Source organism: Aedes albopictus, chromosome 2, assembly GCF_035046485.1.
Source record: "Aedes albopictus strain Foshan chromosome 2, AalbF5, whole genome shotgun sequence".
NCBI lineage: Eukaryota > Metazoa > Arthropoda > Insecta > Diptera > Culicidae > Aedes > Aedes albopictus.
This window is the reverse complement of record NC_085137.1, coordinates 288,730,667-288,747,517: the sequence shown is the minus strand read 5'-3', so window position 1 is coordinate 288,747,517 and position 16,851 is coordinate 288,730,667. Positions and strand designations below refer to the sequence as shown.

Sequence of the window (16,851 nt, the reverse complement as noted above, 5' to 3'; positions counted from 1 at the left end):
CATTACCGTGTATTTTTTCCCTTGTAAATTGCCTTTTGTGTAAATTACATTTAGCGTGTCACACCCATCTGACAGTAAAGGACTGAACATAAATTACGTAATTGGATACCGAGGATTGTTCACAATCTGCGATATTTTCAAACAATGTAGAGGATCTTTACCGATAACACCAACTTTACAACTCATTTGCACCTGGCACTAGAGCAACTTCTAAAAATTATGGTTGGGTGGCTTAAAAAAACGTTGTTTTTTCGAATAACTGTTTTGATTCAAACTTAGCACAGGTTGTGTCTTCTACAAAGTTTATTGCGTTTATTGCGCTTATTGTTTATACAAAAATTTGTTAAATTTGTCAATGTACTTAAGATATTGCGACATTTGCACCTATTTAGACTCGGCCCAAATTCAATATTATCACAGTCGAATATCGCAGCACAAGTTCGATTGAGTTCATGAAAGAGGTGTAAGATGCTCAGCAGGTAAACAAAATAAGTTTGATTAGTGAGAAATGTCGCTAGAAATTAATGATTCTGTGGATTCTCAAATTGTTACAGTTGTCTTAAAATTGATGAGAAACCCAATATTGTAATTGTTCTTCGAATATCGTAATTGTAGTATATCGTTTTCTATGACTAAAATATCAATTACACACAGACAAAAATTACACATCGAAACTTTTTTTTTCTAAGAAGCACATATATGCGTCTTTGACAGATTTTGGGTCGCTAAATCTTAATTCGGGCTCAGATTTGCTCCAGCACATCACACTTTAGAACCTGTAGTACTTCAAGTTATAGAGCAAAATATACGAGTTTGTGTCATGCAATGGAGTTTTTGTTAAAGCGGGGAAGTAAAGGAACATGATGTGAGTCATGCAACTTATATTAAAATTAAATCGCTTATTTTCATTGCGACTAAAACATAACACATTTTATATTTAATTTTACTTTATATTACAGTATCAGATTCGGTATAGTCGAAACCTAAAGACGTCTGTCGAAAAGGGCTGCTGTTGAGGTAATATTGAAATGTTGAATTTAACAAGAAATTCAAGAGAAATGTTATGAATAAATTAGGCGATTGGAGTCAAAGTGACTTGGGCCACCCACCACATGACGTGACGAACTTTCCAATATCAGTTGAATAAATGCATGGAAAATATTGCTTGTTTCATGTTGAAACAATATGGAACGAGCTCACCAATAAATATCGATCCAGGCGATTTTGATCTTTCCGACGATATATAAACAGACCGATGACGTCGCGCGCGACTAAACCGAATACACATCACACATTTTTTAAAGGAAATTAATAAAAACACATTGGAAGGCACTACTTTTGAGCGTTTTCGCTCTAGTAAAATACATAATTCATTTAAGCAAATGGATGTTATTTGATAGAAATTTCAATTATCTTTCAAATGAGCCTTGAAAACTGCGCTATGTTTGACCATTTTCAAATTATGACCAGTTTGAGGCAAGCATTGACAAAACATGAAAAAATCAGTTATTTCTTATCGGTAGGGGAGACTGGGGAGACATGACCCCTTTTTCAAAATTTGCCTGCATCTTTAAGAAAAAAACACAAAACTAGATCCAATTTCCGTACAAAATGGCAGGTAAACATCTGTTGCAAGTTAATACACAACAGAAGGCCTTTAAATTATTGTTAAAGTTTTCAAAACTGTGTTTTTATGGAGGCATGTCTTATGATGTATTTTTCAAAAATGAGTGACACTTGATCCACCTTTGAGCACATGGTTTATTTAAAGGGAAAATAATTCCAGAGTCTTCCTATTCATTTTCTTTTCGAGTTTTCTTGTATTTTCGATGTATTTGGAGTGTTTGAAATTGTAAGATTTCCTTAAATTTTCAAGGATATGCCGTATTTTCTAAATGGGGAGACTTGATCCCCCTTTTCTTGGTTTGTACTAAAGTTATAATTATCTGACACATTTTATCGTTGAATAGACTAGAATTCCAAGTAAATAGAGGCTTCCGAATAGAATTTTATTTTTCACATGTATAATGTGTGTGTAACCCCCAAGGGATCAAGTCTCCCCATGTCACTGTTGTGTTTACTAAGCTGAATTAATTAAAATATGTTAACAACAGCTATATTTGGATAAATAAATTTGAAATTATTCTATTTAAACTATGTGCTGTGAAATTTTGACACGATTTGGTTTAATTTTCACAAAGTTATTGAGATTTTTCGGAATCGCCTAAAAGATTTCTGAAGGACTGAAAACAAACCATCAGCCGTTAAAAAACAATGCAATGTACAATCGAAATCACTTGCAGCCAAAACATAGTCGTTTGTCCAGGAGAAGTTTTGGAAAAATTATGCTAGAAAAAAATGTTTTTGATTCCGAGCAAATATGGGGGGAACAAGTCTCCTCAGGGATCAAGTCTCCTCAGTCTCCCCTACAGATTTTACCATATGCGTAGAATTCTGTTTTTTCACCAATTATGGTCCTCTATCACCCCTGAAATATTTTTACTTACAAACCTAACACCCTAACACAGGCTTACAAGTATTTAAAACAGCAGATTCATTTTGTCTAAATATTGACCCTAACAGTTCACCTGTTAGCACACACAGTTACCTGAATAGTGTAATTATTTAGCAAGATCATGCTAAGGACATCTGGATTAAATTCCGAAAATGGTCCAGAATCTTTACGTAATAATAGTAATTTTCTCGTCTTTCTTAGTTGTGATGCCTCCCCTCTCGAAACACTAGCGCAAAAATGGACAATTGGAAAAGGATGTTTTAAGTTAGTACTCAAGGAACACTTAACTAAGAATGACATTAATTTTATCTCATAGTATATAATATAACTTGAAGGGTCAAACATTTTTCAATATCTAGGATTATTTCTGGAGCTCGATTTGAATAGGTCGTATGTGCTTTGGTCGATATAAAATTCGATCAGTTTATTTTAGTCATTGTAGCAATATGGCAGATATTTTGCAAACTTTTAATGATGGAACAGAAAGCCTGTTTTGTGAGGATTCTGCTGTATGTATAAATTTTGTTCAATTTCAACGGTTTTCGCTGTAATAAGCGAATCCAACTGATTGAATTTTTAATCGACAAAAGCACATACAACCTATTCAAATCGAGCTCCAGATTTGGAAATGTGACCAATATAGCAAAACAATCAACTCTCGAGTTTGAACAAAACTTAAAAAAAAAATATGGGCATGCTAATTTTCACACCATGAATGCACTCAATACTGTCAACAATTAACTTCAAAGAACCAAAAAAAGCAGTTCGTTTCGACCCAATTCTTCCCCCATATTCAGTCGTTTCGTCACACATGAATGCTGATCAGTGGCCTGCGGTGTGCCACACGCTCATACTGTTCACACCGATGGCCTGCAATAACGACAATAATAACTTCCCTTGCAGTGCCTCCGATCCAATGATCAATCATGGTAATAGCTTTTCATCACGTTACGCCACAGTCAGTCAGTTGTTAAATCACCACGCGATGCCCGAAAAAACTGCTGCTGCTGCTGCTGGGGTAGAGTTTGTACCTACTCGACTGCAAACGAATAAGCCTATCAGAAGCCACACTAATTTACAATCGACGATTTATTAATTCGTCTTCCATACTCGTCTCTTTTCATTTCCAGGTTGCTCACGCAGAGATTCCATGAGATGCTGAGATGGTCGAAAACCGTGATGAACTATTTGAACTTTGGCTAACAAACGATCAAAAGCGATAAAAACCGCCCATCAATAGATGGGAGCATGAGGTTATTATCAAGTCCAGAGCCAAGAATACGTAAAAGAGGGTCAAGATAAGAAAAGAAATCATAATGCGTAAGAGACAAAAGCTACTTCCGGGGGTGTCCGACATCGCCGTTATAGTACTGTTAGCTAGATTAGTGTTAGTATTAGGTCAAACCACCTGCAACAATGGTCAGGGTCGGGTACTATATGAAAGACTGCCAAATCAACAGTTGCAAGGCTTCGACGACGACGTGGTCCGAGATTCAGCCCCACCGTTCCGAGTTCTAGAGAAGTGTCAGGACTTGTGTCTGCGGGACCGCACGGCGTCCAACAACTTAGGGCGCGCTTGTACGAGCTTCGACTTCCAGCCCGGAAGCAGGATAGCCTCGTTTAGTGGCAGCGCCGAATATGAAGAATCTACTTGCTACCTTACGCGGGAGCAAGCCGCCCCAGAGGGTATAGGAAATCTCATGCTCGTGCCGAACAGCGTTCACTTTACCGAAGTGTGTCTGTCTTGTAAGTGAATGCGTACACTTCCCTGGTGAACCAAAATGTCTGACAATCATTCTATCTTACAGCTAGTCGACCGGACCGTGAATGTCCAAGCCGGCGATATGTGTTCGAAAGACACCCAAGGAAGAAACTAAAACTGCCAGTATCCGACATCAAGGAAGTGACTGCCGCCAATCGCTCGGATTGCGAAGACAAGTGCCTCAACGAGTTTTCCTTCGTTTGCCGATCGGCCAATTACGACTCCACTCTGAGGAGCTGTTCCATGAGTCGGTTCACCCGGCGTACCCATCCGGAACTGCTGGAAGATGATCCGAACTCGGATTATTTGGAAAACACCTGTTTGAATGCGGAACGGCGCTGTGATGGATTGGTGGTATACGTGAAGGAAGAGAACAAGCGTCTGGGTGGTCCCTTCGAAGTAGAGATCTTCAACAACATGACTCTGGAAGAGTGCCAATCACTTTGTCTGAGGGCTGAAAAGTAAGTGGCCCACGGGCGAGCGAAAGCGTTTGACTGTTATTTGATCCATCAATTTTCGCCCAGGTATTTCTGCCGCTCGATCGAATTCGACGATCAAACGAAGCAGTGCATCCTCTCGGAGGAGGATTCTGTATCGCAGAAAGATGATCTCAGTATCAGCTCTAGTCCCACTCATCATTTCTACGACTTGGTGTGCCTGGATAATCGTAAGTATCTAACAAGAAACACGCTTTTGCTTTCAGTTCAATGCATCCGTAATTGTCACTCCCCTTTCATTCAATGAACCCCCCGGGTCGTCAGAAGAACTTCATTCATCCAAGAATTCATTTGTTCGGTTTTTCGCACAAGTAGTATCAAGCAATTTCGCACGCTAACTTTACGGTTAAGTGATCGCTACCAGCACGCTAGACAAAATTTGCTTTTTGCCTTAACGAAGATTTTCTCTAGAACCATGTCCGTTGGTATCCTGAGACGGGTCCGAGAGCCAAGGGAGCCGAGGTACTCGTGTTTGATCTAGAGACTCACTCCCTCCTGACTTGCGCACTGTGTTAGACCCCTTCCTTTATGGAATCTCCACCTCTTCTGACGATTCTTAACCCGTTGATTGTGTTGTTTAACTCATCCCATTGCACAAGTGTTGTTGAGAGTTGTGAGAAACACTCCGGGGGGTTCGGGGAGCGGAACTTGCCGTGCTCTGTTTTGTAATGCACTACCTTGTTATTGTCGTAACCTAGAACGCGGATCCGATTATCCGGAAAATTCCGTTACATCACACTTGTTCGCTAGCGGCAGACGTCCAGATACCGCCTTTCAGAGGTATCGTAACTCTAGACTAGGTGGAGAGTTTCATTCAGAAATTACGGGAAGGTCGTTGAGTGAGTGTCTGGACGAGTGTCTCCGGCAGACTAGCTTCCAGTGCCGTTCAGCGGTCTATAGCGACCGCTTTCGAACCTGCCGTCTCAGTCGATACAACCAACGGGATGGAATGCGCATCATCTACGATGCAGACTATGATTACTATGAAAATCTAATGCGTAAGTATCATGTAGATTGCGTAGTCTCTAAATGTGGTATATTTTTATTAAACTATTTAAAGCACATTTAGTGGGCGGAGATTCCGATTCGTCCAATGGCAGACCGGACCCGACTGACTGGAGGCCACCTTATGGAGGTAAAATCAGATGTCGACTAATACTTGACCATAACGCTGAACTAAAACACATATTTTCAGACCGTGATCGTGATCGAATACCAGACGATAGAGTTCCTGGTCGGTTTCCACCAGGAGAACGCTATCCTCCTGGAATGAGGCCAGATTATGGTGGTAAGTGTGTTTCACGTTTTCAATATGGATGTACATGTAAAGAAGTTTTAACATAAATCATATATGTGAAGTAATCGTTTTACACAAATACACCTTTGCAAAACCAAAAAAGCACCAAAATACGTGCTGATCATGTTGAGCACCTTGCATTCGTCACACTTACCAGTAAAACCTTTCCAGGTGGTTATCCATCAACTGACAGATATCCTGGACCAACGGATCGTTATCCAATGGGCCCGGGAACAGATCGTTATCCACCGGATTACGATGGAAGATATCCACCGGTATACGACAATCGGTTTCCAGGGGATCGCTACGGACCAACAGATCGGTATCCGGATCGTGAACCCGACCTCTACCCTGGTATCCCTCCCATGCGTTATCCTCCACCGGACTCAAGATATCCCACAGACCCAAGATTCCCTCCAACACCCGATACTCGCTACCCAACCGATTCACGATATCCTCCCGACTCCAGATACCCAGTTGACAATAGGTATCCCAAGGATCCACGTTACCCGCCCGATTCTCGATATCCCACAGACTCTCGATATCCACCACCAACTCCCGACTCAAGGTATCCACCAATGCGACCAGAAAACCGATACCCCCTGGCACCGACAGGAACCCACTACCCTCCTCCGTACATGCCACAAATGTATCCCAACTATCAGGCAGGTTATCCACCACCTCCCAGAACACCTCCGGATCGTGGATACACCACTGACCGTTACCCACCTCCTTTGCGACCAATCGATAATAACCGTTACCCAGCACCCGATTCGCGATACCCCATGGAACCGATCCCGGCACAGGGTCGCTACCCGACATCACAACATCAGATACCACTGCTTCCGCACAAATACAACAATGGTAATCAATTGTTTCATTCCTTATGATAACTCATGTTATGTTACATGTTTTGTGTTGCCATTTTATTCCATCAGTGTCCTGTGTAACACTTTGGAAACTTGATATACAGTAATGCTTCCATCAAAGATGCCGAAGGGAAAAAAATATAACCAGGTGGGATGTCTAATCAAATACTTCGTTCCAAAGTTTGACGAACATTGTCACTTTTGCAACATAAGTAATACGCACTCAAACGATCTTGCTCACTCTTATCTTATCTTATTATTTAAGCCACAGTCGGAAGTGAAAGACACATTTATAGGTTCTTTAACCTTAAAAAACTGGGCATTTTGACATCTTCTTAAAACTTCTTAAAATAACCCAAGCGAACTCTGAACGAAAGTACGAACCCCGCCACGTTCCTCCTGCGCCTGCCTAATCGGCATTCGAATGTCCAATCAGCGGTTGACTTGCATCACCTCCAAGTCGCAAACACTAGTCCTTGACCATTTTAACCCTCCTTGTGCATTAGGGGCATGCGCACTAGATCAGCAACCTGTTCCCAACGTAATGCATTAGGAAGGTTAAGTAAAACAGCAAGTGTTTCGCAGCAATCCAGTCATACTGTCACAGAGCGCTAGACTGCTCCAAAGGCAGTAAGGCAGGTTGCTGTACAGGCGGTGATATCGGATCGAGTCAATACGAAGATGTAGAGTAGGCGTCCGGCCAGACTGCGGTACTTGATCGAAGACTTCTTCATCGCCGACTGCTTCTAGATATATCGGATCCATTGGAGACTTGGACGTGTTCGCCCAATTCATCCCGCGCTTCACAATAGTAGTATATTAATATAACTCCGTTGGCAGACCTTGATCACTCCCGTATCCCGCGTGATTTACATCCTGAGCCAGTGGTAAACATTACTTAAGGATGTCAGCTCTAACTCTTTCTGCAAGCCTTTGTTGATCTCCTCCATCTTCGCTTTCGTTGCTACGATGAGGAAATCATTGACATAAAGCAACAGGAACGATAGGATTTGTTCTGATTCCCTTACAGACGAGCTCCTCCTTGCCTAGTACGTCGAACCCGAGTGGTTGCATTATGAACATCTCTTCGTCAAGCACGTCATAGAGGTTGCCATCTTGAAGAAGTGAGACTCTAACTCGTCCATCATCGCGCTATGCCACTTCGAATCCTTCTTGGCAGCTCTATAGTTGTTCAGTTCTTCGTTAGCACTGGCTACAAATTCGACAACTTCTTCCAATAAACAGTCGTCCAGGTACCGTGGCAGATTGTCGCAATTTCTTCTTAGCAAACGCCGGAGGCCATGTTGCGTTCTTACTCAGCATCGTAGAATTCCTCATATGCCGGGTCCGAGAAAGCTTCTTTGTCGAATTCAATGAAGTTACTATTCTTGTCCAGTTGTTCTCCAGAGTTGTTCTCACCGGATCATGTTGGTCATTCGTCATGTCAGGAACCCCCACAGATGACGTCCAGTTGCCAAGCTTTACGAACTTAGCATTTCGTGTGACCACGCAGGTTTCTGCGTCAACGAACCAGTACCCTTCGTGCTCGGTCGACATGAATCAGCTTTCGTACTTTGCTTAACTTAAGGTACAAGGACGCAGGTTTCACTTGCGAAAACGAACAGATGTGCCACTTCCGGTTTCCGGAACCCACTGAATAGTGCCCTTAGAGTTTATCCATATCCACATGTAGCAGCATGCAGGTAACGATTTCGGTGAGCGACCGTTTTGGAGTAAGTAGGAGGCGTTAAACTGCAATATAATATCCTCGGCTCTGAGGAAATTCCGCAACTCGCTATTGGTGAACTCCCCACCTTCGTCCGACCAAATGACCTGAGGCTTACGGCCGAACATTTTCCTGGATTATCTTGGCAGCCTCCAACTTATTCTTTTGCAGGGACGGGACGGCAAAGCGACCAAATTCATTTAAAGGGTGCATCACGTACCCGCTGGGCGTGGTAGTCTTCATCGTGGTAGTCTTGACTGCTTTCCCTTTTTAGCAGCACTCGCACAGTAATTTGAGCCATCAAGCTGCCATGCCGGTTCCCAGCTGCTGCTTGTTAATCCGTTCATCCGCCTTCTAGTCATGGCAGCCTATATGGCGATGCCAGTGGTGCTGGATTCATGGAAACCTATATCAATACTCCTGCCAGTACAGTCCACCGTAACGACTACCAGTTGCTATACTGGCATGCTTCGCAATGACGATTTGGTGATCCTAATTATTAACCCTAGTAGAATATATGGATCTTAGATGTAATACAAATAAGATGGAAGATTTGCTGTATTTCAAGTGTTCTAGACATCCAACAATAACAATTCGACAATGATTTTTCATTAGGGCCTAACTGACATTTTCGGATTCTCTTTATCGATCCTCTCTTTGTGTTATTACAGAATGTATATTGAGTTTTCCAAAGATTTTTTTTGATAAAATACGAAGAATTCGACTACATCTTGCTATAGAAACAAAAAGAATAATGATTTTGTTTGTTTTGATCAAGTTATTAGCGAAAGAGAGAGTCGTGGAAGAGAAATCGATCAAGTCAGTTAGGCGCTTATGAAAAATCATTGTCAAATTGTTCCAAAATATTGATGAACTTATAATTCTGTAGCTTACGATCCATACGAACGTGGATACGGCGATAACCGTGGCTACGGGCCGTACTATCCACCCACGGGAGTGGGGCGAATCCCACCGCCGATGCCACTTCCGGCCTTCCCAGATCGGGACCGCGGTTATCGCCGACCGGGTATGCCCGACGGAGGCGGTTATCCGTTTGAAATTCCCTATGGACCATCCAGTTCCGGATACGACAATACCCTGGGCGGAGGTGACGGCTTCGGCGGTTTCGGGCCTCAGCGGCCGTACGAAACGCGGTGCGATGGCTACGACAGCTTCAAGCAGATGGCGTCCAAGCGCAAGATGCGCAAGCAGTTCATACGGCGGGTTATCAATGCACCGTCGTTGGGAGTTTGTCAACAAGAGTGCGTCGCGGCGAGGGACTTCATGTGCCGCAGTTTCAACTACAGAGAATCGGCGCCCTATGAGACGGAAGGCAACTGCGAGTTGAGCGACAGAGATTCACGGGATCTAGACATATCCAGCAGCCAAATGTTCGAATCTGACAACTCGGATTACTACGAGAGATCGTCGGGGCGGGGTCAAGGAGATGAATGTTTGGATGGTTAGTTGAAGGTGTTTATTTAATATTGAGCTTTCTTTAATCGAGATTTGTTGTAGTTGGGCAATTGTGCAACGAAGACGGCATGGAATTTACCTTGAAAACGCCAGAAGGATTTGTTGGAAGGATTTATGCATACGGATTCTATGACCGTTGTTTCTTCCGAGGTAATGGAGGGACGGTAAATGTTCTTCGAATCAGCGGACCCGGAGGATACCCAGAGTGTGGTACGCAAAGGGTAAGTTTTCATCTAAATATCGGACAGGAACGAAAGCTAAACCCTTTGTCTTCTTTTTTCTTCCAGTACGGAGACACGATGACCAATATCATCGTTGTGCAATTCTCTGATAATGTCCAGACTGGTAGAGACAAGCGATTCAACCTAACTTGTATGTTCCGAGGACCAGGAGAAGCCGTTGTTACCTCTGGTTATATAGGAGCAGGGTAAGATAAAGCGAAACCCTTAAACCATACTTCACTGCATGCCTTTAGCATACTCGATGCATGGAAATCAATTAGATAACTGACAATAGAAATAGTAGCTTAGCTACTAACCCATCATCCCACCAACCTTTGACTATTTAATCTTGTATCACTTTCGTGGTACATCCCAATCGCTAGTGATACAAGATCAAATAAGACAAAGGACGTACGATTTCCTCGGTCTGAAACGTAGTTTCAATGAAATTGACAGGTCAGGCAGTCCGATTCCGATCGAATATCTACCGGCTGAAAACTCGATGAGCAACAAAGTGCGGCTTATGATTCTGTATCAGGGACGCCCTACGACTACGATTGCCGTTGGTGATCCGTTGACATTCCGATTGGAGTCGCAGGATGGTTACAGCCATGCAACGGACATCTTTGCAACGAACGTGGTGGCGCGAGATCCTTACTCTGGAAGAAGTGTGCAACTGATCGATAACTATGGGTGAGTTGAAAAGGACTTCTATTCTTCAGAACTAGAGGATCACAATTCTCCTTCTTACAGCTGTCCAGTGGATAATTTGGTATTCCCAGAGTTGGGACGTTCCAGAGATAACGATGCTTTGGAAGCGCGATTCAATGCATTCAAGATTCCAGAGTCCAACTTTCTGGTATTCGAAGCAACGGTCCGAACTTGCCGAGGAGGTTGTCAACCGGTAAGGATCTAGATCATCAGTTTGGAGCCTTGCGTTATAACTATATGTCTTTTCAGGCTTACTGTCCAGGACCCAGTGGACGATCGGAACCATCTTTCGGACGGCGAAGGAGATCCGTACCAGAGAATGGAACAGATTTTGATGGAACAGCTGAGCCGCTAACTGGCAGAGATATGGATGACGACGAAGATGAGGTTTCGGTAGTCAATGGAACAGTTATGCATGATTTGAAGGTGAACAAGAATGCAACGAAGGATGGCGAAGAATCTACTGCCGATGATCTTGAAACAAACGCCAGCGAGATGCCCGAACAAGTGCGCGAAATGATTGAGGTAATTCAGAGCCTTCATGATAACCAAGCTTCAATTCAAAAAGTAATCGAAAGTCTCGTGCTTTTCATACTCTACAGGTCTTCCAATCGCGTGAAGAGATGCAGCAGGACACGGTTGCCAGGAAGATGGTGGCTCCACAAGAGGCCGTATGTTTGACGCATTCGGAATATTACGGATTACTGAGTGCGTTGATTCTTCTTATGATCCTTCTCGTCAGCATCACGTTCGCCTCTGGGCTAGCTTATCGGAGATATTGGAAGGTGTTTATGAAAAACCGTGCCCTGGATCGAACATCTCCGGTGAACTCGTTTACTCCTTCGGCGTTGCATAACGTGTCTGGTAGTCAATTTCATGCATCAGGCAGAGGAACATCGTCTTCTCGTGGAGATGGAAACATACGATCACCAGGACTGTCGCTTTTCGGAAACGGACTCCAGAAAACATTTGCCACAGGGTAAGACCACATAATTGAATATTTTCTAATCACAGACAAACATGTCTTTGTTGAACAAATCAGAATATAATCACAATAGGAATTCTATAGAAGTAATGATGTTCCATCTCATGGGATGATCGCACCCACATTGCACTCGCGACAATAGGTCATATTCACGTCATATTTGCTATTTTTCTCGCCAAACAATGATCTCAAGACAATAAAATAGGGTGCCTGTACCAGGTATCGCACTACCTAAGAAAAACTATTTCTACAAAAATAAGAGGAAGACCGATGAGTGTCATTGATATGTCAAAAGATTGATTAGTTTTCATACTTTACAGGAATATAAAAAAACGAAGTCAAAACTACTTTTAGTATTTATTACGGCGTGTGCACATAGGAACCCTGTACCAGTTATGGACACATTTGTTAATTTGGGTTCCACTCCGCACTATTTACATGCATTTCTTATGGGATTTGCCATAACTGGTACACTATGGCGAAATAGGGTGCAAGGAGGCCGAAAAGTTAAGGAAAATGATTTATTTCTTAAAAATCTTTGTTTCTATCATAATTTGAGCAAATTGTGAAGTTTGAATGATTGCGATCATCTTTTGTGAACGTTTTTTTCTTGTTGATTTGTAGGGTAAAAGCTCCCTTAGTGGAGGTAGTACCAATAGTGGTGGTAGTGGCAATTTAGCACTATTTCGACAAAAAATCTTGCAAATGACATTTTAATAGATGCATCATACCTAAATAATAACATTAGTTCAGTTTTGTGTTCAGGATTTACCGAAAAACCTATTTTAAACAATGGTTTTCCTTAATTTTTTTGCTCCTTTGCACCTATAGTGGTGGTAGTGTTCCTATAGTGGTGGGTCCCATAAGAATTCAATGGGATGCGCCACTATAGGAACCGATGTTAATTTTTACCTCCATAATAGGAACCGTGTGTACCTATAGTTGGTGCAAGTGATTTATTAGCAATAACTGAAATAAACAATAGTTTTTACATTTTTTCTAGCGAATTTAAGTAAAAAACTATCGATTAACGATTTCAGATTTTTTATTTTGTGTTTTTATCAATTTAATTCAATTATTTCACTATACGGAGCTACTAATAGCACCACTATTGGTACATTTACCCTATCTTTAAAGGTTGAAAATCAACTATGGCGAATTTGAGGTAATATAGCCATAACTGGTACACTGAGCCTATTTGTTGTTATGAATTCCTGAAATTAAATCTTCTGAAATTCGCTGCGCTCACGGTTCCTATTTACGGTTCGCGCCATTCAATGCTAAGAAACTTCCGTACAAGTCTAGCAGCTGCTCACCATTAATTTACTACGCCGATCAATACACTCCCAACAAAGAATCTTCCTAGCTAGTCATCAAAAGAAGGTTAACTATTTCGCTGCTTCAATTAATCTAAAGTGATTAGTTTGATATTTGAATTTTCGATTTTTTGTTCCTGAAAATGCTTTACCTCTTATTTCAGGAACCTATCCCGAATGTGTCAAATCCCTGTGATGAATCCAATCTCCAGAAACAACGGTAACAAAAGTGAATTTGATGACCCCAGCGAACCAATCTACACCGACCCTTCCCTATTTGAACGATCAAGGTAAGCCTACAATAAACCTCCTTCAGAAACTTTTCTTCACTCGAACCTCATTTGGCATGAAACGACCATTCTAAAATTTTCCTACCTTCGCTTCTATAATTGCAGAATATAAACGCCTTTGAACCCCTTTTTCAGATCGCTGCGTAGCATCGCCGTAGACCAAACCGATGCCAATAACGTTTGAATCCCAAGAAAACTGCGCCCTAGATTTAATTAGAATACACTCGTAATCATTTTGTTGGCTTTTGCTCTGAGATAACTGAGCAAAAACGTCGCCGATGATGGTTTTAGAATAAGTTCAAAAAATGAAAGCTAACATTTAGAATCAACATGGATAACTACACACATAAACTTAAGGAAGTACTGTAAAGGAGCATATATCCTACGATATGACAGATGAAAGCTCATACATTTAAGTTCTGTGATGGCTATAGAGATAGCAGCGGACCGCTAATGGCCGCATTATGATTCTTTATTCTAAGAAAATCGAAAATGTGAATACACTTTTTCCTTGCCCTTGGAGAAATATTGTTTACAGCAGAACAGTTGTCTACCAAAGATTGATAACATACTGGAGCGTGGCTGATGCCGATGAGGTCTGTATAGTCGTCGAATCTCTTCTTAATTTATTCGTATAGGCATAAGTAGCATAAGGAATGATCCATTTGAATGAACAAACAATCCGGAAAAGAGACACCTTAACGTACGAAATATTACCTTATGGATGCAAAAATGTTGTAAGCAATGAAAATCACTCATACACTTTTCTTCGGAATACGTTTCGCGATCAATGTTCATATTTGCAAAACAATTGCCGAACACTGATCGGATTGTAAACATTAGCTCACAATAGTCACATTTCATTTTAATGTTTATTTTAAATAGTTTACATTTATTATAATAAATATATAAATCTGCATGTAAAATAAATGCCTTTAACTCTAGAAAGAACGCCCCTACTCATGTTCATACTTACACATATCAAATTTCAGCTAACAAACCCATGGATCACGGTCCATGAAGCATGGTTCTTTAGAGAACTAGCTTCTAAAGATGATCTAAGCCATCCAAAAACGTTAAGGGGTTTTTTCGGCTTTCAGTCTTCGCGTAATCCATTGGCGTAGCTAGGGGGTTCCAGGGGTGCCTGGCACCCCCTAGAACAAATTTGGCACCCCCTAGAACTTTTCATTGACAGGTATCTTAAATTTAAAACTTCACACAATAATTCCAATATCTATTAATGGCACATTTGAACGAAACTTAAGCACACATGGAATTACTTATACAGGGTGTTAGGTTCCTGAGTGCAAACTTTTTAGAGGGTGATAGAGGACCATAAATGGAGAAAAAAATTGTTCTACGCATATGGTCAAATCTCAACCGTTACGTAGTTATTGAACTTCCCATGTTTATGATTCTTATTGCCTTAACTGGCAATAACTTGAAAATGGTCAAACTTATCTAAGTTTTTTTAACCTTGTTCGAAAGATTATTGAATTTTCTAACAAATCGCATCTTTGAATAGATTGGTTTAGTTAAATAACTAAGTTTTCTAGAGCAAAATAGCTAAAAATAGTGTATTTTTGTTGGTTTTGTCAGTTATCATGCGTAATAAATTAAAATTCTTTCTTTGACAAAGTTGTGGCCCCTGCTCAACTCTACAATCCGTTCTTTAACACCAAACTTCTATCTCTTATCGTTTTGTTGCAATTTTGATTTTAACATCGCATTTCAGATCATAAATTTGCAACTGTCATGGAAAGCACTTTTTGCGCATTGTGCCGCACATTTAAATCAAAATTGCAAGAAAACGACAAGAGCTAGAAGTTTGATGTCAAAGAACGAATTGTAGGGTGTAATCCAAAAGTGATTCAAGATTACCGGCCTGATGGAAGCCATAAATTCTACCCGGGTTCCGATGGTGAGATAGATGGCGTTCGTTAGCATACGTGAGTTCTTGCTTCATTCCTGACGTGGAGAAATGGGAATTTGCGGCTCGACGACTTAAGGAAAGGACGTATCAACAAGCGAACCCACTTTGATGCATTTGTAGGAGAAGGAATGGTAAGACGCAATCCTCCAATTTGAGAGTGCGAGTGGTAAGTGATCGACCATCGGAACAGTAAGAAGAATATATTGCGCAGTTCCCACCTCACTGGACCCCTTTCGCAGTTAGTATAAGTGCGGGATCGTGAATAAAACTGCGATTTTGCATCGAATCGTTTCGGTGTCTTCTGCGCACTTATTCAGCACATTGTTATGCATAAGTGCGCAGAAGACACCGACACGATTCGATGGAAAATCGCAGTTTTCTTAACGATCCCGCACTTATACTAACTGCGAAAGGGGTCCAGTGGGGTGGAAAATGCGCAATACATGATGTGAGGACATGAGTCCTGTTCAACGATGTATGTGGGCATTGCTCTGAGTTGCTGCATCCTGCCCTTACCCATTTCTCATCAAACGGGTAAGGGCAGGATGTAGCAGCCTTGAGCGGATTCAGCCTGCGTCGTTGAACAGGATTATGATTTCGCGCTCGTAAGGCGAATTTGCTGCTTCGTAGTACTAGTATTTTACAAATTCGCAAGCCACAGAATCCATTGCAGAACCTGTGAACGAATATCTTCATTGGTGTATAGCAGCAGAAGTAAGTGATTATTGAACAACCAAATATTGATGTAATTTGGTGATACATATCAATCTCATTATACCTTATTTCCTATGTTTTATTGTTTAGGCATTTGTTATAAAATTGTACGATTTCCGTTTTCATATTGCGGGGTTTACACACATACACACGGAGGGGTAGCCTAAGGGAGTTAAATGAACTGATGACCGGACTTAAGTTCGTGGAGTAGCCAGTCTTTTGTCATGAGTTGGCAACTCTATGTTGACTACCGAAGGAATTCAGGAATTTTAACTCACCCTGCTACATCAAACCATCAGGTAGATAATTCCCTCCCGGAATGATTCTGCAGTCATAGGTAATCCTTGCGCTGATGGTGGGTACACTATTATCATCATCATCATCATCATCAAAGAACGAATTGTAGGGTGTAACAGAGGCCACAACTTTGCCAAAGAAATAATTTTAATTTATCACGCATGTTTCAAAAATAATTGACAAAAACCAATAAAAATACACTATTTTTAGCTATTTTGCTCTAGAAAACTAAGTTATTTAAT

General features: G+C 41.4%; 1 protein-coding gene across 9 annotated transcripts in view; it reads left to right on the top strand.

Annotated features, from left to right (window-relative positions):
• The window catches only part of LOC109408167 (uncharacterized), a 47,656-nt gene extending 33,048 nt beyond the window's left edge, over window positions 1–14,608 (top strand). Inside the window, exons 2-17 of one of the 9 annotated variants that reach the window (XM_029872885.2) lie at window positions 3,646–4,261; window positions 4,324–4,738; window positions 4,802–4,944; window positions 5,473–5,772; window positions 5,844–5,909; window positions 5,970–6,062; window positions 6,243–6,935; window positions 9,556–10,128; window positions 10,185–10,363; window positions 10,430–10,569; window positions 10,802–11,056; window positions 11,117–11,267; window positions 11,324–11,599; window positions 11,653–12,053; window positions 13,540–13,665; window positions 13,801–14,608. In XM_029872885.2, the coding sequence (XP_029728745.2) occupies window positions 3,832–4,261; window positions 4,324–4,738; window positions 4,802–4,944; window positions 5,473–5,772; window positions 5,844–5,909; window positions 5,970–6,062; window positions 6,243–6,935; window positions 9,556–10,128; window positions 10,185–10,363; window positions 10,430–10,569; window positions 10,802–11,056; window positions 11,117–11,267; window positions 11,324–11,599; window positions 11,653–12,053; window positions 13,540–13,665; window positions 13,801–13,849 (4,290 nt within the window). In that variant the 5' untranslated portion in view covers window positions 3,646–3,831 and the 3' untranslated portion in view covers window positions 13,850–14,608. Of the gene's footprint in view, window positions 1–3,645; window positions 4,262–4,323; window positions 4,739–4,801; window positions 4,945–5,472; window positions 5,773–5,834; window positions 5,910–5,969; window positions 6,063–6,242; window positions 6,936–9,555; window positions 10,129–10,184; window positions 10,364–10,429; window positions 10,570–10,801; window positions 11,057–11,116; window positions 11,268–11,323; window positions 11,600–11,652; window positions 12,054–13,539; window positions 13,666–13,770 lie in introns of all 9 variants that reach the window. The other 8 variants (XM_029872884.2, XM_029872889.2, XM_029872886.2 and 5 more) reach the window with 8 other exon arrangements.
• The last annotated feature ends 2,243 nt before the right edge of the window (window positions 14,609–16,851 follow it).